This window comes from Equus quagga, chromosome 9, assembly GCF_021613505.1.
Source record: "Equus quagga isolate Etosha38 chromosome 9, UCLA_HA_Equagga_1.0, whole genome shotgun sequence".
NCBI classification, from domain to species: Eukaryota; Metazoa; Chordata; class Mammalia; order Perissodactyla; family Equidae; genus Equus; species Equus quagga.
The window spans coordinates 19,238,120-19,261,160 of NC_060275.1; the positions used below are offsets into that span (position 1 = coordinate 19,238,120).

The following is a 23,041-nucleotide window of genomic DNA, read 5'->3' on the forward strand; positions in this document are numbered from 1 at the left end:
TTCTCAGATAAGGCGTCAGCTATGGCTGTCCTTCTCTCTCTATAGGAGTTTCCCGATAGAGTTGTTGTCTTTGCTCATTCCTGCGAGGATCTTGCATTTTTGTTGGATTATGTAGTTTATCATAACCTCACTTTCAGACTTGCTCTCTCTTATCCAATCTCAGTTCTTTACAACAGTGCTTCTAAGCTCTAAGGTGCAAAGGAATCATCTGGAGAGCTCTTTCAAATGCAGATTCGGGTGCAGCCAGCCTGGGGCAGGGCCTGAGAATCTGCATTTCCAAATGAGCTTCCAGGTGATGCCGATGCTGCTGGTCCACCTGCCTCAGTTTGACTAGCAAGCATCTACCCGATTTCTACAATCTCAGAGGAGCACCTTGATGGAACGGAAATCTCTGGAGCTAGACGTGCCTGGATTCAAATCTGGGCTCCTTTGCCTCCAAGACTTGGGATCTCAGATAATTACTTATCCTCTCAGTGCCTGTCTTCCTCATCTGAATAATGGAAATGATGAAGCTCACCTCAGCCGAGGCTTAAGTGAGGTAACATGTACATGCTCCTTCCCCACCCTCCCTCTCACTGGATGACCCCAGCAATCTTGAAGTAAATAAATAGGCAAAATTATTTTCATTTTAAAACAAAATAAATGGAGACCTAGAGGGCGTACACGATTGACGGAGCTCACATTCCAAGTTTGCTGCAGACCCAGGGCAAGGATCCGGTCCTTTGGTCTCTCCATCTTTCTCCTCTACAGAAATGGCACCCACGCCACTGGCACATGAAGGAACCTGTTTGCACAACAGCCTCTGGGGCTCCACCCCCAGAGGTTCTGATGTTCACCTTGTGGGGTAGGGTCCCAGAACCTGTGCTTTCACAAACCAGCTCGGGCTTTTCTGAGACATGGGAACCAGTGTGCTTGACTACACTGTCACGTTAGGTCCCCAGACTATTACTGTTCCTGCCCCAACCTCCTGGGACACCTGGTGCCAAGCCTTCATCTGGAGGATTATGAATAAATAGTGGTGCATGGTAATCTCCTGATAACAAAATCTGGGCAAATATCTTCTTCAAACATTGGCTGAGGTCCTCTGTCAATTCTTGCTCCTTTGGGTTAACCGGACAGCCCTCAATTTTCATACCAATATTGATTATTCTTCAGATAATGCTTTATTTGTGCTTTTAATAGGGTGTTTAGACAGTATTGGTGCAGGTCCATGTTAGCCTATCAGGTTATATTTTGTTTTATGCACAAAGACGCACATATACACACACATATAAACTTTAACAGAAAAATGTTAAAGGTTTAACGTTCAGCAAACTGCAGAGAAAGAAGAGATCAACAGATCCAGTGTATGCCTTCTCAACAGCTTTCCAAAGCCACCAGATGCCACACCAACAAATACCAATCTGTAGCCTGTGGTCTGCAAATGTACGGCAAGTCCAAAAGCCCAAAATAATGAGGCAGTAGGTACCTAAGCCCAGAGTCCTTACAGCTAGCAGTTGCCACCCCACGATTCTTACTCACAAAAGGCAACTGGTCAGGAGTTGAAGGAAAATAAAAACAAGGGAACACCTGCTTTGAAAGTCTGAGAAAAGGCAGACAGAGAGAAAGGTGTCGGGAAGCTGGTATGAGGTTGTGAACCTCAGAATTTCTCAGAACCAAGGTGTGAAGCCAGCTATGTCCACAGGCAGAGTCAGAGTATAAATGGTTTTGGTGTTAAAATATTACACTCTACAGTCAAGTACCCATTTCTATACAGCTAGTAAAATGCCAAGTAGCTCCCTATGACCTGGGAATGTGTGTTAGACACTCAATGAACAGCAGGTGCTCATCGGTGGTGTTCGTGGATCTAGTCTCTGCTGGGTCCCAGCCACTCAAGGTAAATTCTGCCCCTGGAAGGTGTGAGGTCAGCCCAGTCTCCTGCAGGCCACTTGAATCTGTTCCTTCTCCTCCATCTTCCAGGAGAAAAGCAGGAAGGGCATGCCCAGGGGTGAGGTGTGTATCACACAGGGTGATGGACATGGGCGTGGATGCAGACAGCCCTCAGCCATCCTTGACCTCCCTCCTCTCATGGGCAAGTGATCCCTATGTGGGCTATGGGAGTTCAAGAGCTCATTTATTTTTCAAAGAAGAGGAGAAATCATTTGTTTATCTACAATGAGGTTATCCACCCAGGCTACAGTGCCTCTTCCTCCCTTTTTGGGCAGGAGCAGCATGAACTCAGATTGGGAGTGCTAGCTGTGGACCGGAACCTGGGACTGGCAGGTATACACAGATAGAGGGATCTATGGTTAATGACAAAGGTGACAACCAGTCACTGCCTAGGAAAGGCAGGGTCCTGGGTAGACAAATTTTTCAAACCAGTGAGTTCTCAGAATGAAATAATAAGAGGCAAGTTCTGGTCCAAGGCACAAGCCCTCCCTGAGATCTTGACTCTAACTCGCCTTTTCCCTCTCGGCCACAGTGTTTTTCTCCCTCAGACGGTCAGAATCAGGACAAAGAAAGCGCATCTCTAAGGACGTGCCACGGCCTGTAGCTGATCCGAGCCAGGAGAGAGAGAAGAACTCGCCACAACTGAACCTTTCTCCCTGCCTGCCAAGCCCAGCTCCCTACCCACGCAAGCAGCTCCTGGGCATCCTTGGGAACCCAACTGTCCCCAGGCGCCCAGAGTAGCTGGCCACAGCTCTGCCCAGCGCTCAGACATGGGCAGCATGGAGGTGCGTGGTCAGGGCATGTGGCAAGGTTACAAAGCCAGAGGTGATTCACGGCAGGAGATTCAAAGGGAGGCTGCACAGGGTGAGGGACAGTACCAGAGACTGGAGAAAAATATTAAGGAGGCCACGAAAAGTGATGAATCATCCTGTGCTTTCCTTTCACTTGCGGCTGGGGAGGGGCCTGGTGCCGACCACAAAGGTCAGTGACTGTGTAGTTTCCCTGACAGAAAAGGCTCCTTTTCATGCACCACTAATTTCCCTTCCTGTGACAAAGGTCTTTTGATATTTGCATAGTGAGGGCTAAAGGGTTGCCGGAAACCAGGGCCTTGGTGCTGGTGGGGAGGGGAAAGGAAGGCAGAGTGGTAGAGAGAAGCAAAGTGGGGACAGGCACAGGGCCACCACCTGCTTGCCACCTGTTTCTTTTCCCCTTTGGTTTTCCCTCAGAGGGCTCTGCCTGGACATGGGTAGAGTAACTTCAGTTGTGTGTGTGTGTGTGTGTGTTTGTAGGGTGAGAGGGGAGTATCTAGTAGGTTCTGTGAGGCAGATAGAGGCTGGGGATCATCCTGCAACTACACTTCACCTTGACACCTGATCTCACAGGTGCTGTGTCTTCAGCTCTTCAAGGCACCTGCACATCTCTTACCTCCCACAACTTGATCCTCATCGCTCAGTCATAGGATCTTAAGACTCTTGTTAGTCTGGGGCTGTCAGTTTACATGCAGGGAGCCGGAAGCCAAGCGAGGTGAGTCTGAGCTGAAGCCATGGCCTGGATCCCCATCGGAACTTTCTTTCCACAACATCTTTGAGGGGAAGGTGGGACAGAGGTGTGGATTCCCATTTTACAGTTGGTGAGGGTTCAGTAGCTTGTTTAGGGTGACAGAACTAGTGTTGGAGCTGGGACATAGGCCTGGAAACCCCATCACAGCCTCCCAGGGTCCTGGGGAGCCTGTGAAGGAAGAGGGACCGATCACTGGGTCAGACTCCTCGGTCCTCCCCGCTCTGGAGCTTAAACTCCCCACGCCACTGGGATTTTGCCCCATGAATTCAGGTCCCTGTTGAACAATCTTCTCAGGATGGGGCTGGGACATTCCCATTTGATTTTGGAGAGTTCTGCCCAATGATTTGCTACAGAATCATTAATACTGGAAGGGTCCTTCGGGCTCCTGCACAACAGCCTCAGTTGACAGAAAAGAAAATGTCTCGTGGAAATGAATTACAATCCCAAGACTCGAAACAAAAGACTTTATAGTTTTATTTTTCTTGAGGCAACTGATGGAGGGAGAAGACTAAAATGGACGAAGGTGGGGCAGTTCCCATCCGACCATTCCCAGCTGTGTGACTGCGTGCGTGACCTGGGTGTGATCACTGTGCCTCTCTGTGCCTTCCTTTCCCTGGTGGTGACAGGACCAGAAATGACCCTCCAGGTCCTTTCCACCTTTGTGACGGATTTGCCTTTCATGGTCCTCTCTGTGTCTGGTACAGTTTTACTTATTTTCCCAAACCAAAGGCAAATGCTGTCTTTCTCAGTGATACCTCCTCTCACCTTTCCTCCAGTGGTCAGGAGAATTATGGAAACTGTAGGCTGTCACCTGCAAACCGTTATTGTACACAGTCCGTTCAGCCTCTGAAGTCCCACACTGGGCAGGTGCCTCTCCTGGGGACATTTACCCACCTACCTAGTGGAGAATGGAATCGGGAGCTTCTCTTTCCTCCCAGACAAGAAGCTTCAGGGTTTGGGGAGTACCCTCTTTGATATCTGGGGCCACCGTGCAGGGGTCATGGCAGGTGCTCATGAATTACGTGCTGGCGGAAGGTGGCCTGAGCACGTGCTGAGTGAGAGTCAGCAGCAGGGCAAGCGTGGTCGGATTTGGTCTCCAGGGTCTGGAAACATTGGCTTCCTTTGGCTTGTCCTTTCATCTCTGATCTTTTAGATTTGATTTTTAAATTCCCGTCTCTCCTGTTTCCTCTCAACTTGTTTCTTTTTCACGAGCTCCCAGGTTCATCCCAGTTCTCCAGGAATCCAGCTCTTCCTTACCCTCCTGGACTCTCCCCCTGCACCTCCCCCACTCATCCAAAGTCCTTTCCTGTGCAGACCGGGTTAGCACCTGAGTCCTGTGGAAATGGACTTTCCTTCCAACCCTCCTCCCCGGAAACCACAGGCACAGGGACAAAAGAGAGGTCCTTGCAGAGACCTGTGGGAAGGGGGGGGGGCAAACCCCTGGAGAGGAGGGAGTCCTGGTTCCACCAGCAAAACACATGTCAGCCAAAGATGCTGGGCAAAAGGGAGCCAGTCCTGAAGGGGATCCTGAAGAAGCACCAGTCTCAGGTGCCGGCAGAGAAGGATGGGCCTGCCGCCCCCACCCCCTGCCTCCCCTTCCTGTGCTAGCTGATGCTGAGAGCTGCCTGCTTTAGCTTAATCAGGTTGGTTGAAGGCTTAACCCTCGCCAGACTGACGGGCCCCCCTTCCCCTTGGGAAAAGAGCTGTTTTAAATTCTCCGCAGTCATTCTGCCCCTCAATATGCATGAGAAGGGGCTTGGAGAGGAGGGAGAGGAGGGAACTGAGGCTTATGGGAAGCAGGGGCCCCCAAGGGGGCAAAGCAGCCCCACGGAGGGAACTGAGGCAGACTAATTGCAAAATTGGCCCCCATTCTTCGCCTCCCACTGTCTATAACCCCTGTAGCGTGACTCTGCAGCTCTTCCCAGCACGAGGTGGAGTCTGTTCACTTTCCTGTGGATCTCGGCTGGCCTGGTGATTTGCTTTGGCCAACCAAATGTGGCAGAAGTGACAGTGTGGCAGTTCCAAGCCCAGGCCTCAAGAAGCCGTGTGCTTTGCTCAAGGTCTTGGAACTCTGCCCGGCTGCCACGTGACCAGCCTGGGTCAGCTGGCCCCAGCGGCCCCAGCGGCTGACTGCAGGTGCCTGAGTGAGCCCAGCTGAGACCACCTGAGCATGGTCTGGATCAGCAGAAGCACCTAGCTGACCCATAGAATCCTGAGAAAAATTAATGCTTATGGCTTTATGGGACGGGTTTTGTGGTTCTGTGTCATGTAACATTATTGTGGGGATAGATAACTGATATAGAAGCCAAGAACAATCTTTACCTTCCTGCCCAGAGGGTGAGTCAAATGTAGGGCAAGACGCCTCAGCTTGAAATTGAGACCCGGTTTCAAATTCCACATTCAAATTCCACAAATTCCACTTATCAGCCGCGTGAACTCGAGCCTCCGTTTCCTCCTCTATAAAATAGGGATACTAATGCCCACCACTCCAGGACATGAAGAGAACATGTAAGGCTCGGCACACAGTAGGCAGTCAGTAAATGTGAATATCCTTTCTTCCTTCATAGAGAAGGAGGAAAGAAGGTGTATAAGGTGAAGTTAAGAATTCATAATTTGAAATGATTTTCCAAGATTTACTCAATGGTAGATGAGCTGCCCCGAGGGCTAATGGCAAATAAAAGGTTAAAGATTTTTGTTTACATTGTGAAGTTGTCTCATAGCCAATTCCCAGCCTTGTAGAAAAGGTAAGACTGTGATGCGTTTTTACACATGTGTCAGAGATCCTAATAGGTTTTGGACCCCTGGTGTTTCCTAACATCACTAATTTATGTCCAAATACATTCTACATATGATGGGTATTGTTAGCCCCTAATAAATAATGCACGACTGCTCTATTCTCCTTGCATTCAGTAAATACTTTCCCTGAATAGTTCAATGTGATCTTGCCAGGACACAGGGTCAGGGTGGGGAAGGAAGTCATGTGATCTTGCCAGGACACAGGGTGGGGTGTGCATTTGTCAGCACAGACACTTAGCCTCCAAGTATGTGGGTTTGAAAACCATGCCTACAGGAGAGTCATTTCCGTCTTTCAGGTGGAGAGGCTGGAGCTGCTCTCTTACAAGGGCTTGTGCAAAAAGAGGAGAGTGACCCTCTCTAGCAAGGAGGGCACACTCTAAGGAGAACACAGTGGCTGGAGTTGGGTTGGAAAGATCTACTGAGGCAACCAACTGGAATGTGTTGGAAAAATCAGTTACAAAAGTAAGTTCGCATGTCTACCTCCAACGTGTTCCCTGAGAAACCTATGGGGTTTTTGAGATAAGAAGAAGGGAAATAAACTCCCTTTACGTCCCGGCTCTGAAGAGCTGGCCCCCTGGTACTGACAGAATAGCAAGCCCACAGGAGAGGTAACAGGGTCCAGGAGGACACCCTTCCTCTGAACTAATTTGCCTATTTAAGAGCTTTTAAATAATACTAGGATCCCCTGCATTCAAATAGGGAAGCAAGAATAGAAGAGTTACACACTCTGATAGTACATATTTAATGTTCAGGAAGCCATCAATGCTGATAAATCTTAGTAATGCAGGCTTCCTGGGGCCAGCAAAGGAATAGGTGCTGGCACATTGCTACAAGGACAAAGAGAGGAGGGGTCTGACACACAAGACTTGGGGATCAGGCTCTCAGCATTGGCCATGGAGGACCAGAGAGTGCCAGGGGCAATGATCACCCACCTGGGAGGAGGGAGGGCTTGATGTAGGGGAGAGGGGATGCAAGAGGCACGATGTTTCCAAATTGCTATTTGATTACCTTGTGCTCTCCAAAATTTGGAAACTACAGATAGTTCACTGTTAGATGCTTTACAGTTTTCTCTGCTTCTCTGAGATTCCTGACCTTATCACCAAAGGCCACCTTGGTCCACATTACTCGGAAGCCAGTACTGTGAACTTGGCCCAAGTGAGTAAACTCTAACCACTCTCATTTCTCCAAATGTCCCTGGCTGGAGTCAGACAGGAAGCTTAATGGCTGTGTCTCCAGATTGGGAGCTGGCTGTCCCCACTGACCAGATACCAATCCACTCAGGCAGGGGAGCCAGTGACATCCAGACCAACGTGCATCTGGGAAGCTAAGAGCGGAGACAGGGAGGAAGCTCTGTGCAAACGGACTTGGAACCAATCTCAGTTGCTGGGCTTTTTTCCCTCCTTTCACTCCCTTCCAATTGTGAGTGTAGGCAAAGCCATGGTGAGAAAAACCTCTAGGCTATATGGCAAATTATCCTGGACAGCCAAGGCACTCCGTGTTGAATAACCTGTGTGCCAGTGAGAGGGCTGCCACCTGGCTCATTAAAGCAAATATCCCGGGGTGGGGATGGGGGGATGTGGGAGCAGGAGGGAAAGAGGAGAGAGAGAAAGGAGAGAGAAGGAAGAAGGAACAAGAGAGCAGTGGGGCCACGCGTGTGTGAGCTCACGTCACATACATCCCTCATTCTGAAGACTCTGGAAGGGGGGTTATGTCCAAAGTGCAGAGATGCCAGGAGCCCCAGGAGGCTTGGCACTGCCCTTGAATGTCTGAGCCATGCCTTGGGTTTCACTTCTGACATGGGGCAAATTCCTGTCCATCTGGGTATTCCCTGCAGAAAGTTCAGTAAGGTGGTCAGTCACAGGATGGACATACAAAGGTCAATATTGTGTATACAGAGAAAATCCAAGAGAGTATACAGATAAACTATGAGAATTAATATGAGAATTCAGCAAAGTTCCCAGGCTCAAAATCAGTAGACAAAAATCTGTTGTCTTTCTATACAACACAAGAGAAAATGAAAAAGATGCCATTTACAATAAGATCAAAAGATCAAGTACATAGAAATAAATCTAACACTAGGTATTCAAGACTTTGACAGAGGAAACTATAAACTTTGCTAGAGAAATTAAAGAATACCTAAATAAGTGGATCGGGAGACTCAATATTGGAAGGGGTTTAATTTTCTCCATATTGATCTATAGAGCCAATCGAATCTCCAATCAAAATCCCAGCAGGTTTCTCTCTTCCTTTCCCTTTCTTCCTTCTTTTCTTTCAGTTGTTGGGATTCAACAAGCTGATTCTAACATTTATATGGGAAAGCAAAAATCAAAGAATAGTCAAGCATTCTTGATAAAGAAGAATAAGATGGGAGAACTTGCTGCATCAACTCTCCAGACCTTTAATAAATACACTTTCCGTGGTGCAGCACTGGGACGAGACAGACAGCCAGACCAGCGGAACAGAACGGAGCGCTCACTAGCTGATCCATACCCACGTGGACGCTTGATTTCATGACAAGATTAGCACTGCAGAACACAAGGGAAATGTGCTCTTTCCAATAATGGGCCTGGGGTAACTGGATAAGCATTGGGGCAGGCTGTAATTCTTGACCCCTACTTCACGTCATCCACAAAAAAATAAGTTCTGCATGAATCACAGACCTTAGCGTGAATGGCAAAAGAATAAATCTTTCAGAAAATAATATCGGGTAGCATCTTTACAATCACAGGAAATATTTCTTAAATGACTCAAAAAGTACTAACTCAAAAGAAAAAGACTTGGATATTAGGGTCTATTAATATTAAAAACTTCTCTTTATCAAAAGACACCAATAAGAGGGTAAAAAGAAGAGCCATGGCTATTAGTAATACATACGACTGACAAAGGGCCTGAATTCAGAATCAATAAGAATAAGTCAGACATCCCAACATGAAAACAGGCAAAAGACTTGAGCAGGCACTTCACAGAAGAAGAAATCCAAATTGCCAATAATTACATTAAAAAGATGCTCAAAATTATTAGTAACCCAAGAATTGCAAATTAAAACAACAAGATTACACATCCACCAAAACAGCTTAAATGCAAGTCTTTCCACACCAAGTGTGGGCGAGGATATGGGAACTCTCCTATGCTGCTATTGGGAGTGTAAATTGGTACGACAGCTTAGAAGACTGCTTGGCAGTATTTGATGTGATTGAATATACACATGCCTATGAGTCAGAAATTGTGCTCCTGGACAGAGCCCCTTGTTGCAGATGCTGCCATGTGCTGGCACAGTCCCTTGGCCTTCACCATTATAGTGCACGCCAGCCTAACTTCCAACTGCCGGCACCTTCATCTCTTTTCCTAAGAGCTTTCTCTGGCTGCCAGATGCTGCTCTGTCCATATGCAGGGCAGGCCAGAAGGGCTGGGGAACGAATGCCATCTCCCAGAAGCTTCGCCCAATCAGTGAAGGATGAGAGCTGCCAGATAAATACCCCAAGACCCTTGTTTCCCAGGTGGAAGATCTCTGAAGGATGCTTTCTGCGAACTTTCACAGAGTCACTCACTATGATTAGCTCCAGGTGCCCATGGTGGGAATGTGCTTGATAAAGCAACTCTTATTGGGTTTCTTCCCTTCTCTGTCTTCTCCACTCCTCCACCAGTGCTTTCTGGGGTCAACTTTTAAATAAACTACCTGTACTTGAATCCTCATTTCAGAGTCTGCTTTTGGGAGAACCCAAACTAAAAAAACCCTACAGAAACATATGTTTATGTACATTAATATATATGCCCAAGAATGTTCAGAGCAACTCTGTTTGTAATAAAACTGGAAAGAACCCAAGCACACATAACAGGAGAAGGAATAAATTGTGGCATATTAACTTAATGGAATACAATATAACTATGAAAAAGAAATTACTACTACTACATGCAACAACATGAAGAGAATGTTGAAAAAAAGCCAACACAAAGAAATACACACTAAGTGAGTCTATTCATATGAAATTTTAAAAACTGGCCAAACTAAACTACAGTGGTTAGGGATACATACTCGGGTGTTAAGAACTATAAAACAAAGCCAAGAGGGGATTATCCTAAAAGGCAGGTGATTGCTTACAGCTATGGTTGAGGGAGGGGTTTTTGATAAGGAAGAGAAATATAGAGGACTTCTGGACTGCTGGCAGTATTCAATTTGCTTTACAATAATTCATCAAGCTATCCATTTATGTTTTATGCACTTCTTGTATGCATGTTTTATTTTACAATAATACATTTTAAAAAGCTTTTCTTTGTTTTTTCATTTCATTTTTTTTTCCCTGAAGAATATTCACCCTGAGCTAACCTCTGTTGCCAATCTGCCTCTTTTTGCTTGAGGAAGATTTGTCCTGAGCTAACATCTGTGCCAAACTTCCTCTATTTTGTATTTGGGTTGCTGCCACAGCATGGCTGTGGATGAGTGGTGTGGTTCCATGCCCAGGAAGGGAACCCAGGCTGCTGAAGCGGAGTGCACCGAACTTAACCACTAGGCCACAGGGCTGGTCCCACTTTTACACTTTTTAATTGAGGTGTAACTGACGTTTCACGTGTATAACATAATAATTCAATATTTGTATATATTGTGAAATGATCACCACAATAAGTCTAGTTAACATCTGTCACTACGCATAGTTGCAAAATTTTTTTCTTGTGATGAGAACTTTTAAGATTTACTCTCTTAGCAACTTTCAAATATGCAGTACAGTATTATTAACCACAGTCACTATGCTATACATTACATCTTCATGACTTATTTATTTTATAAATGGAAGTTTGTACCTTTTGACTCCCTTTACCCATTTCGCTCACCCACCCCAAGCCCGCCAATGGCAACCACCAATCTGCTGTCTATATCTATGAACTGGTTTTTAAATTTTAGATTCCACATATAAGTGAGATCACACAGTATTTGTCTTTCTCTGTTTAATTTATTTCACTTAGCATAATGCCTTCAAAGTCCATTCATGTTGTCACAAATGGCAAGATTTCATTCTTTTTATGGCTGAATAATATCCCATTGTATATATATATGCCACGTTTTTTTATGCATTCATCCATTGATGGACACTTAGGTTATTTCTGCATCTTGGCTATTGTAAATAATGCTGCAATTAACATAGGGGCACATATATCTTTTTGAATTAGTGTTTCTGTGTTCTTCAGATAAATACCCAGAAATGGAATTGCTGGATCATATGGTAGTTCTATTTTTAATTTTTTGAGGAACCTCCATGCTGTTTTCCACAGTGGCTGCACCAGTTTACATTCCCATCAACAATACACAAGGGTTTGCTTTTCTCCACATCCTTGCCAATACTTGTTATTTCTTGTCTTTTTGATAAGAGCCATTCTAACAGGTGTAAGGTGATGTCTCACTGTGTTTTTTATTGTATTTCCCTGATGATTACTGATGCTGAGCATCTTTTCGTGTACCTTTTGGCCTTCTGTATCAGATCCTCTGCTAATTTTTAAATCAGACTGTTTCCTTTTTTGATATTGAATTATATGAGTTCTTTATATATGCCACAGCTTTTCTATTCACCAGAAATACCCTATTAGAAAATGCAACAGAAAAAAAATTCACAATAACAAGTACCTAGGAATAACTCTAAAAAAAAAATAAAAAAGAAAGCTTAAAACTAAAACTCTTCTTTCTTTACTGAGGATATAAATAAATATTTGAATAAGTGGAACTCTGTGTCCTATGTATAACTGGAAAGGTCAAAATAATATATAAATTCAAGCTGACTGTATAATTACTAAGGAAGAATGAAAGTGCAAGAAAAGTTAAGAAAATGTGGGAAAAAAGGATGAAGATGGAAAACATGCCCTGCCAGACATCAATACATATTATAAAGTAAAAGTACTTTAGTGTGGTGCTGACATGGAAACTAATAGATCAACAGAACAGAAGGGAGTCCAGAAACAGACCCAAGTATATAAATGAATTTAATAGATGACAAAGAAAGTACTGTATTTTAAATCATAAGGAAGGGATGAATTGTTCAGAAACTACTGTTGGATTAAGTGGCTGTACATTTGAGAAAAAAAAAATAGTTAGATCCCAACCTCACATCATTTACGAAAAGAAATTCCAGACAGATAAAAGAATAGATTAAAGCTAACATTATACTTAATGGTGAGAAACTTGGAGCTTTTCCACTAAGATCAGGTAAAAGGCAAGGCTTTTTCAACATTGTGCTGGAAGTCCTTGCTAATAAAATAAGGTAAGAAAAGGAAATAAATGGTATACAGATTGAGAAGGAAGTCATAAAACTTTGCAGATGATGTGATCATCTATGTAGAAAATCCAAAATATACAAAAAACCCTCCTGGAACTAATAACTATAGTAAGTTTTCAGGATACAGATTAATATACAAAAGTCAATTCCTTCTTATATACCAACAATGAACAAGTGGAATTTAGAATTAAAAACACAATACCATTTACATTAACATCCAAAAAAATGAAATACTTAGGTACAAATTTAACTAAATATATACAAGATTTATATGAGCAAAACTCTGATGAATGAAATGAAAGAAGAACTAAATAAATGGAGAGATATTCCATATTCATAGGTAGAAAGACTCAATATTTTCAAGATATTCTTGAAAGTCAGTTCTTCCCAACTTGATCTATAGATTCGATGCAATCCCAACAAATCATTTTATGGATATTGACAAACTGATTCTAAAGTTTGTACGGAGAGGCAAAAGACCCAGAATAGCCAAGATCATATTGAAGAAAAACAAAGTTGGAGGACTGACGCTCCACAACTTCAAGACTTACCATGAAGCTACAGTAACCACGACAGTGTGGTATTGGTGAAAGAATAGACAAAGAGATCAATGTAACAGAACAGAGAGCCCAGAAATAGACCCCAATAAATACAGTCAACTGATATTTGACGAAGGAACAAAGGCCATACAACGGAGCAAAGATAGTTTCTTCAACAAATGGTGCTGGAACAACTGGACTTCCACGTGCAAAAACATGAATCTAGACACAGACCTTACACCCATCACGAGTATTAACTCAAAATGGATCACAGACCCAAATGTAAAGCATAAACTATAAAACTCCTAGAAGAAAACATAGGAGAACTCCTAGGAGAAAACCTAGAAGCCCCAGGGTGTGGTGATGCTTTTTGGATAAAACACCAAAGACAATCAAGGAAAGAAATAACTGGTAAGCTGGACTTCATTAAAATTAAAAACTTCTGCTTTGTGAAAGACAATATGAAGAAAATTAGAAGACAAGCCACAGACTGCGAGGAAATATTTGTGAAAGACATATCTGATAAAGGACTGTTGTCCAAAATATACAAAGAACATTGAAAACTCAGCAATAAGAAGACAACCAGGCCCAGCCCAGTGGCGCAGCAGTTAAGTGCACACGTTCCACTTCGGCAGCCTGGGGTTCACCAGTTCGGATCCTGGGTGCGGACATGGCACCACTTGGCAAGCCATGCTGTGGTAGGCGTCCCACATATAAAGTAGAGGAATATGGGCATGGATGTTAGCTCAGGGCCAGTCTCCCTCAGCAAAAAGAGGAGGATTGGCACCAGATGTTAGCTCAGGGCTAATCTTCCTCAAAAAGATAAAAAAAGAAAACAACCAAGCAGATTAAAAAATAGGCCAAAGACTTTAACAGACATTTCATCAAAGAAGATATACAGATGGTAAATAAGTATATGAAAAGACGTTCCACATCATGTCATCAGGGAAATACAAATTAAAACAACCATGAGATACCACAACACACTCATTAGAATGGCCAAACTCCAGATCACTGACAACATGAAATGCTGGGGAGGATGTGGAGCAACAGGAACTCTCATACATTGCTGGTGGGAATGTAAAATGGTACAGCTACTTTGGAAGACAGATTGGTGGTTTCACACAAAACTAAACATACTCTTACCATACAATTCAGCAATTGCACTCCTTGGTATTCACACAAAAACTTAAACACAGATGTTTATAGCAGCTTTATTCATAATTGCCAAAACTAGCAGAAACGAAGATGTCCTTCAGTAGGTGAATGAAAATAAGCTGTGGTACATCCAGACAGTGGATATTATTCAGTGCTAAAAAGAAATGAGCTATAAAGCCATGAAAAGACATTGAGGAATTTTAAATATACATTACTGAGTGAAGGAAGCCAATCTGAAAAGGCTACATCCTGTATGATTCCAACTATGTGACATTCTACAAAAGGCAAAACTGTGGAGACAATACAAGGTCAGCGGTTGCCCGAGGGGAGTAGGTGTAGGAGATTAATAGGTGGAGCACAGAGGATTTTCTTAGGGGAGTGAAACTATTCTGTGTGATACTATAACGGTGGATACACGTCATTATTCATTTGTTCAAGCCCACAGAATGTACAACGCCACAAGTGAACCCTAATGTAAACTATGGACTTTGGGTGATTATGATGTGTCAGTGTAGGTTCATCCTTGGGAAAAAATGTACCATTCTGGAGGATGATTTTGATAACAGGGGAGGCTATGCATGTGTTGGGGGCAGGAAGCATATGGGAAATCTCTATATCTCCCTCTCAATTCTTTTGTAAACCTAAAACTGCTCTAAAAAAATAAAGTCTTTAAAAAAAGAATAGATTAAAGAGCCAAATGTTTTAAAATGACCAAGAAGCAAAACAATAACAACAAAGATTAATTTGACTGCATCTAAGTTAAAAGAAGCCTTAAGTTTCCAAAAAAAAAAGCATAGGAGAAAATATTTGTGACACATAAAACAAAGGATTAGCATCCAGAATATACAAAGAAGTACCCCTCCAAAAAAGAAAGAAAGTGGGGCCGGCCCCATGACCTAGCGGTTGAGTTTGGTGCACTCTGCTTCGGCAGCCTGGGTTCGTGGGTTTGGATCCCAGGTGTGGATCTACACCACTGCTCAGCGGTGACCCACATACAAAATAGAGGAAGACTGGCACAGCTGTTAGCTCAGGGCTAAGCTTCCTCAAGCGAAAAAAAGAGGAAGGTTGGCAAAGGATGTTAGCTCAGGGGGAATCTTCCTTAGCAAACAAAAGAAAAGAAAAGAAAAACCAATCAGCAAAAAAATGGATAAAGCATATAAACAGGACATTCTCAGAAAAGGAAATACATATGACCAATAGGTATATGCATATATTCAGGCTCACTAGAAATCACGAAAATATAAATGAATACAACCACAAAATGCCAGTTTTTACTGACCAAGTATGCAAAAAAATGTAAAGATGGGTAATATATGAACAGTTGCCAAGTGTGGGGGAAATAGGTGCTTTCCCACATTGCTGATGGGGGTGTATTTGGAGAACAGTTTGGTAAAATCAAAATGGAAACACATGCCTCTCCATGACCCAGCAGTCTGCTTCTCAGTGTCTGGCCCAGGCAGCAGTGGGGAATGTACACGGGGAGGCACATACAAGGTGTTCACTCAACATTGCTCAGCAAATGAGGCAAACAGCCACACGGTATAAACTAATTGTCCATCCATACAAGAAATGGCTAAAAAATGAAAATGCCCATGCCACGGGATACAAGGCTCCAGATTTCGGTTGGGGGAAACTCAATTATGTGTAGAAACTGAATAGAACTACCACTGAATGAAAGAAGCGAGCTGCAGAATGATGCATGCTGCGTGAGGCAACTTGTGTTAAAGCAAAACAATGCACAACCTATGGATAGACATCATTTCTCTGAGTACGTATGCAGGTAAATAAATGCACTAGAAGCACCTGGATTGGCAAGAGCCATCATAGTCATAAGAATGTTACTGCTGGGAAGTCAAGAAGGAGCCTGGGATCATAGGAGGTGGGCAAAGGGAACTTTATCCTGATCACTAGGGTTTTGATTTTTTACAAGGAGAACATTTTAATGCATTACTTAAGTAATTCAAAAATAATTTTAATAAAAGCAAAAGATTAATGTGGTTGTCTTCGGGTGGCTGAACACTTTTTTTTCTATATTTTCTATTTTCCAGTTTTCTAAATGAAGCAAGCATTACAATATAAATGAGAAAGACTTTTAAAATAATTATAGTAAGATACATATGCCACAAAATTTACCATCTTAGCCATTTTTAGGTGCACAGTTCAATAGTGTTAAGTATATTCACATTGTTATGCAACCAATCTCCAGAACTTTTTCATCTTGTAAAACGAGAAATTCTATATCCATTAAACAATGACTCCCATTTCCCCCTCCCCAACCCCTGGCAACCACCATTCTACTTTCTGTTTCTATGAATTTGACTATACTAGATACCTCACATAAGTGAAATCATTTGTTTTTTTGTGACTGGCTTATTTCCCTCAACATAACGTCCTCGAGATTCATCCATGTTGTGGCATGTGTCAGAATTTCCCTCCTTTTTAAGGCTGAATAATATCTCATTGTATGTATATACCACATTTCACTTATTCATCCAATGATGGACACTTGGGTTGCTTCTACCTATTGACTATTGTGAATAACGCTGCTAAGAATATGGGTGTACTAATATTTCTTTGAGACCTTGCTTTCAAGTCTTTGGGGTATATACTCAGAAGTGGTGGTATTGCTGGATCATGTGGTAATTCTATTTTTAAATTTTTGAGGAACTGCCAAACTATTTTCATAGCGGCTGCACTATTTTACATTCCCACCAAGAGTGGACAAGGGTTCCAATTTCTCCACATCCAACACTTGTTATGTTCTGGGGTTTTGGATAGCTGCCATCCCAAAGGGTATGAGGTCAAATGAACTTTTAATGAAAAGAACTGGACATCAGAGCTCTGAGAGGGAACCAGGCTTCTACAGTATAGGCAGTTCCTGGGCACTCATCTGCTAAAACTGAAGAGAATTTGCTTGCCTTATTCTTTTCCAGGTGCAAGTTCTCAGGGTAGATTTCTCTTGGCACTATCCTGTCCTTATCCCAGGTTCCAGAAGAGGTTAAAGTGATGTTCCCCTCCCACCAAGAAGCTCCGCCCCCACTCCTTTTTTTCTCCCTCTGCTGCCCTGGACCCCCTCCAGAGGCCCAGTCCTCAGTGCAGGCTTCCCTCTCTCCCTGCATCCAAAGGGCAGGGACGAGGGTGCAGTTGTAACCAGACCCCATCAGAGCCGCAGGAGCTGTGCCTGTGGATCAGAACTAATGGCATTAGGCTATCACTCAGGGAATAGAGCTGCAATTACCCCTTGGATGCTTTCTCCAAGATGACCACATGCAGAACACCAAGAGGGGAGAGAGTAATGAATCACCAAGTGAATTAACTGGAAGCCGCTCTAATTAGTGTTATAATTTTTCATGAAAACACTAATGAATATGAAATAATGTGGCCATGAAACCACTAGGACAATTAATGTTTGGGAGTAATTTGGGGTCAGGAAAGGATTCTAGAGACTGTTTAAATAGACTTGCTTTTGTGAATTCAGAGGCCCATGGCTTCGAAATCTTATATTAGCAAATAATTTGCTGCTTCAGAAAAAGCAACAGTGCGGTGTCTATGGGTTTTCTTTCTTTCTTTCTTTTCTTGTTAAGGCTCCGGGTTTGGGAACAAAGAGGATGGTGTGAACCAAAACAGGAGCCCTTCATGGGGTTAGAGGAGAACCCCAGTGAATGGACAATGAACAGATTTGAGGAACATGATAAAAAGGCAGGGTCCAGACATACTGAAACCAGAAAAGATGCTAAAGCAGAAGCTGTTCTCGGCACCTGTGTAGCCTCATGACCACCTGGATGTCTGAGAAAATAACTTTCTGATATGACCCCCAAATCTGCGGTCATGATGGAGATATCAGTTGGGCCTTGATGGCTGAGCTGCAATTTTTACATGTAAAATGTAAAATTCTATCACATGTAGAGTTTGTGTTCAATATGTACCACATTTACAAAATGGACTTTATCCCAACATAAGTCAGGAAGGATTCAGTCAGAACCTACTGTGTGCACAGTAGACTTCTGTGTTCTAAGCAAGAACTTAGCAAAATGCTCATGATTGTTAAGAGTCTTAAAAGGACACGGGAGTAGGGGAGTGAGCGGGGGTGGGGGAGTAAATAGTACTGCTGTGTGTTTGACAGTTTGCAAGGAGTGTATCCAGGGGCCAGTGTGGAGGCCGGCAATCTCTCTCACCACAAATTCCACCTGCAAAAATGACACACAAATTATGCTGGAGAATGGATGTGTCCATGTGAAATAGGGTGTCATCTGTAGTATGGAGGAAATAAGAGGGGCCAAGCGCCGTGCTAAGTACTTTGTGGTATCTCCTTTAAACTGCAGACCAAATGGATGATGTTGGCACCAACCTTACCCCATTCCATAGAGAAGGCAGCTGAGGCTCTCTGAGGTTAATCACAGCTAGTAAGTGGTGTAGCTGGGACACCAACTGGATCTGTCTAACCCCAAACTTCATGCTCTCAATGGCAATGTCAAGCAATACTCCTCATCTGTAAAAACTATGGGAGAGTTGGTGACTCAGGCCAAATCTCCTGCTAATATACAGAGAAGTTACAAAGGTAATATTAATCAATTAATAATAATAATAATGATAGCAGCTAAATTAGCAAGCATTCACTATGTACCAGTTGTTCTAAGCATCTATACGCATTAGTTCCTTTAAGGCTCACAATAACCTTATGATGTGCCTACTATTATTTGAGGCACAGAAACTGCTATGGGCTGAATGTTTGTATCTTCCCAAAATTCATTTGGACAACCTAACCCCCAAAGGTGATTGTATCAGTAGATGGCGCCTTTGGGAGATGATTAGATCATGAGTGTGGGACTCATAAATAGGACTAGTGCCTTATAAAAGAGGGCTCCTAGCCTCTTCTGCCATGTGAAGATACAATGAGAAGTCTGCACCTGGAAGTGGGCCTTCACCTGATCACGCTGACACCCTGATCTCAGACTTCCAGCCTCCAGAACTGTGAGCAATAAATTTCTGTTTATAAGCTACCCAGTCTGTGGTATTTTGTTATAGCAGCCCGAATGGACTAAGAGAGATAAACACATAAATCCTGAAGACCTTGAAGATTCCAATGAATTCTGAAAGGTTTAACGGCTAACTAGCAATGCAACAAAAAGTAGTTCTTTGGGACTATTTTTTAAAAATATTAAAGCAGTACTTATGGAATGCCAACTCTCCAGTTACAGCTCTATCACCATAGGTTCCCTTGCCACAGAGTTTAATGGAATGGCTGTCTCAAGGAGAGCCAGGGATAAAAGACGAGGAGGGTCTGTTTTTCTCGTCTTCAGTAGCAGGGTGGGTGGAGCTGAGAGATAAGGCCTTTCTTCTGTGTCTTGCTTCCAAAGATACAAAACACTGAGAATCACACCTCTTGCACTGGTGATGGATCCTCAGATAACTCACTCTATTTGCTTTCAAATCCAATCTGGAATTCTACCCCCTCAGCTATGCAATAACACTCTTGTATGCCTAAAGGAAGTAAGCCGCCTTGAGCTGGACTCTGAACTTGTAAACAGGAGTCCCAGGCCTCTAGCTAATCCATGAAAGAAGTTATGAATTTTGCTTACAACATTCAGCATCTGAATAAATCAGCCTGCCAAAGCACAGGCACAAAAACACAAGGACGTTTTGGAATTTCAGCGTGAACAAGTTCAGTAACCAGAGACAGCTTGTTATGAATAGCAGGAGACTACATCTGCCTACTAACAGTGTCACTTCTTCACATCCATGGGAAGTATAAGCACTGGGTATTGATTCATAGGATGCCATTTCATATGCACGCAGAACGAATCCAGCTAAACCAAGTTATCTGCCCAATGGAACTCAAAAATATTTCTCAATTTAATTTTAAACAGACCTCAATGTGAAGGAAATTTAATTAGGTAAGTAATATAGAACACAATGAAATGTCCATCAAAATTGCTTCCAAAGGTTTAAAATGTTTTCCTTTTCAGACAATGTAGTTAGAGCAGCTGAGATATCTATGTTAGTACAATGTCCTGAAAAGTGGGGCTCAGAAATCAATGTGATCACCTCTCCGAATTACGTATGCACAAATGAGAGCAACTGAGGTCCATATAAATCAGCTCAAGTGGCCCTCTGTGTACCAGACCATTAGGGGACAGGTAGACAAGAAGGAAGATGCAAATAAACACATTATCTGGGGCATACTCACTAATGGAAGGTCTTTCTTAACACCTGCATTAAAAATCAAGACAAAACTGTCAAGTATTTTTAACACTGCTTAAGATTTTTTAAAAAAGCATGTCCCAGATATAGAATTGAAGGTTAAAAAAGACAAAATCAACAAACCTTAGACACTGTAGAGTGACAAATGAGTAAATCTTTTGATCTCTTTGATATCACTGCCAAACTGCTTCTATTTTCCTTTGGCAAACCTAAGTGAAGCATTCACATGGTTTTGGTTGTGTTGGCATGGAAAAACTCAGATCTGAGTTGGATGGCTTAATTTCCATAGGTGGCAGATTTAGACTTTTGTTCCTCGAATGTTTGGTGACTATTTCAGTGGAAAAGAATAGAAAAGTTTAAATTGAAGCCATATTTTAAAATCCACGTAGAGCTACATGTGGTCATCTGGAGGGGTTGGAGGGTACCTCTTGTTGGGACATGAGAGCTGTGTGACTCTGGGGGACATCTGGCATTCCATATTTACTGAGTGCCGACTATGTGTCCGGATGGAGAGCAAACTCGGGGTCCCCACCTGCTACGAACTAGAAGAGCAGGGCAGGCACGTCCACAAATACTCATAGTATAAAGAAACATGGCTCTGTCAAGTTGGGCACAGGTGTGTTACTTGTGAACGTGAAATACTTCCACACTTATTTTCTATTTGTTGTCCTATCCCATCCCTACCATAGGAATGGCTTCCTACAAGAACACAAGTGTGCTAAAATATGCTCTAATTCACCCTTTTCTGTACCTATGCCCCTTGCCAAGTAACCTGTATGCCCTCCCACTCTGTCCCTGGGCTCAGCCATGTGACTTAGTTTCACCAATGGAAGGTTACAGAGTGTGTTATTTCTTGCACTTCCCGCTTTTTGTCATCGTCATGAGAAGGAGATGCCCAGGCCACCCCAGTGACCCCAGGAGAGGATGGGAAACGTGGAACAGAGCCACCCACAGACATATGGTCAAGCCAGCTGAACTACAGATGCATGGGCAAGCTGAGCTGGGACCAGCCTAGATCAGCTGAATCCTGCAGATCTGTGAGGAAAAAATATTTATTGTTGAATGGCATGAGTGTTGGGGTGGTGTGTTACTCAGCATTATTATGGCAATAGGTAACTGATATATAGCTCATAATAGAAGTTCAGTAAAATCTGTATTTTATTTCCTTTCTCTCCCCTTTCCCAACATCCAAAGCCATCTTGTCCCTCGGATCACCACTCGAGGCAAAGGATTCTGTGGGGTATTCTTGAAGACAGTTCATCAGCCTGTTACCTGACAACTACTTTATACAGATCATCTCTAATACTTACATCTGCTCTCCAAGGTAGAGATATTATTCTCATTTTATAAAGGAGGAAAATGAGACACAGAGAGGTTAAGTTAAGGTTAGTAAATGGTAGAGTTAGAATTAATACCCAAGTCCATCTGACTCCAAAGCCAAAGACCATTCATTCCACAATGCTCTGCTGCCACTACCTCTGCAAGATCAGCTCTGAGAGAGGGGGCTAGAAAGGGGTGCTTGGTGCCTCCAACTCCTTCCCAGCAGCATAGGAGAGAGGGATCTGGGTCATACAGACACTGTTCCCAGGACCTGCCATAGGCTTCCTCTCTTCTGAGCTTGGGACTCCTTCCCCATCTCAGATAGGGATGTTCATATACCAGGGATTTCCGGAGCTCTAAGGAGGGAGAACACTTGAGTTCTGAGTTGGTGTGGCTTACGGTAGGAAAGCCCACCTATCTCTACTGTGGATTTTCCTCCTTTTCCCCCCAAGTCATCCCCTACCTACTTTGCCCTTTAATGGCCTTTGCAGAATCTGCCTATGTCTGAGGTTCTAGGCGGAGAACTGGTCAGGGGGCTGAGCTCAGCAGTACTGACTCTTCAGTCTCCCACCTGATTCCTTTGGGAGGATCGCAGAGGAGGAGGCTGAGGCACTGGGCAGGAGAGAAAAGAGGAGGGTGTGTGGCCTTTGGTGCCAGCCATCTCCAGGCCATGGTGTCCCAGCCCGAAAAGAGGGCGGCCTTTGACTGGGGGTCTAAGGCTCTTCAGAGAGGCATCAGAGCTGCCTCCTGCACTGCCCAACCCCGCCTGTCTCTGCCTTCGAGTCAAAAGAAACTCGCTTTGGCTATGCAAGGCACACAAATAACAGTCACTTAAGTCGAGTGCTTACCGAGCGTACCTAATTATGCAGCGCAGCAATGCTTTCAATTACAGTCATCAGAAAAAAGAAGTCAGGAATATTTTAATTTTGACAATAAATTCTGTTCATGTATGCTTGGTCTTCATAGTTTGTCACTCGTGTAATATGAATGTCAAAACATAACTGTAAAAAAGATAAAATATCACAAGGCAATATAAATTTCCACATAATACATATAGGAAATTATCTTAGTTTCAGTTTCTTACCAAAGATGAGGTAATAATAAAATCTGCTTTCATTCAATCCTATATGGATACTGTAAAGGTAAATGAGGACTCATCCATTCAAATCTTAAAAATCCAGTAAAACCAAAGGTGAAAAAAGCTAGTTAATTTTTTTCTATTCTTAACTACTTACTTAGTTCAGTACTGCTATGCATAACTGTGTACATTCCTGAAAA

At 43.3% G+C, this 23,041-nt stretch overlaps 1 protein-coding gene across 4 annotated transcripts in view; it reads right to left on the reverse strand.

Annotated features, from left to right (window-relative positions):
- Positions 1–23,041, reverse strand: part of ONECUT2 (one cut homeobox 2) — a 56,494-nt gene that overhangs the window by 16,773 nt on the left and 16,680 nt on the right. Inside the window, exon 2 of one of the 4 annotated variants that reach the window (XM_046670817.1) lies at positions 22,638–22,764. The exons of the other annotated variants lie outside the window; for them this stretch is intronic. Coding sequence (XP_046526773.1) covers positions 22,754–22,764 — 11 coding nt within the window. The 3' untranslated portion in view covers positions 22,638–22,753. Of the gene's footprint in view, positions 1–22,637; positions 22,765–23,041 lie in introns of those variants that run through there. 4 annotated transcript variants of the gene reach the window in all.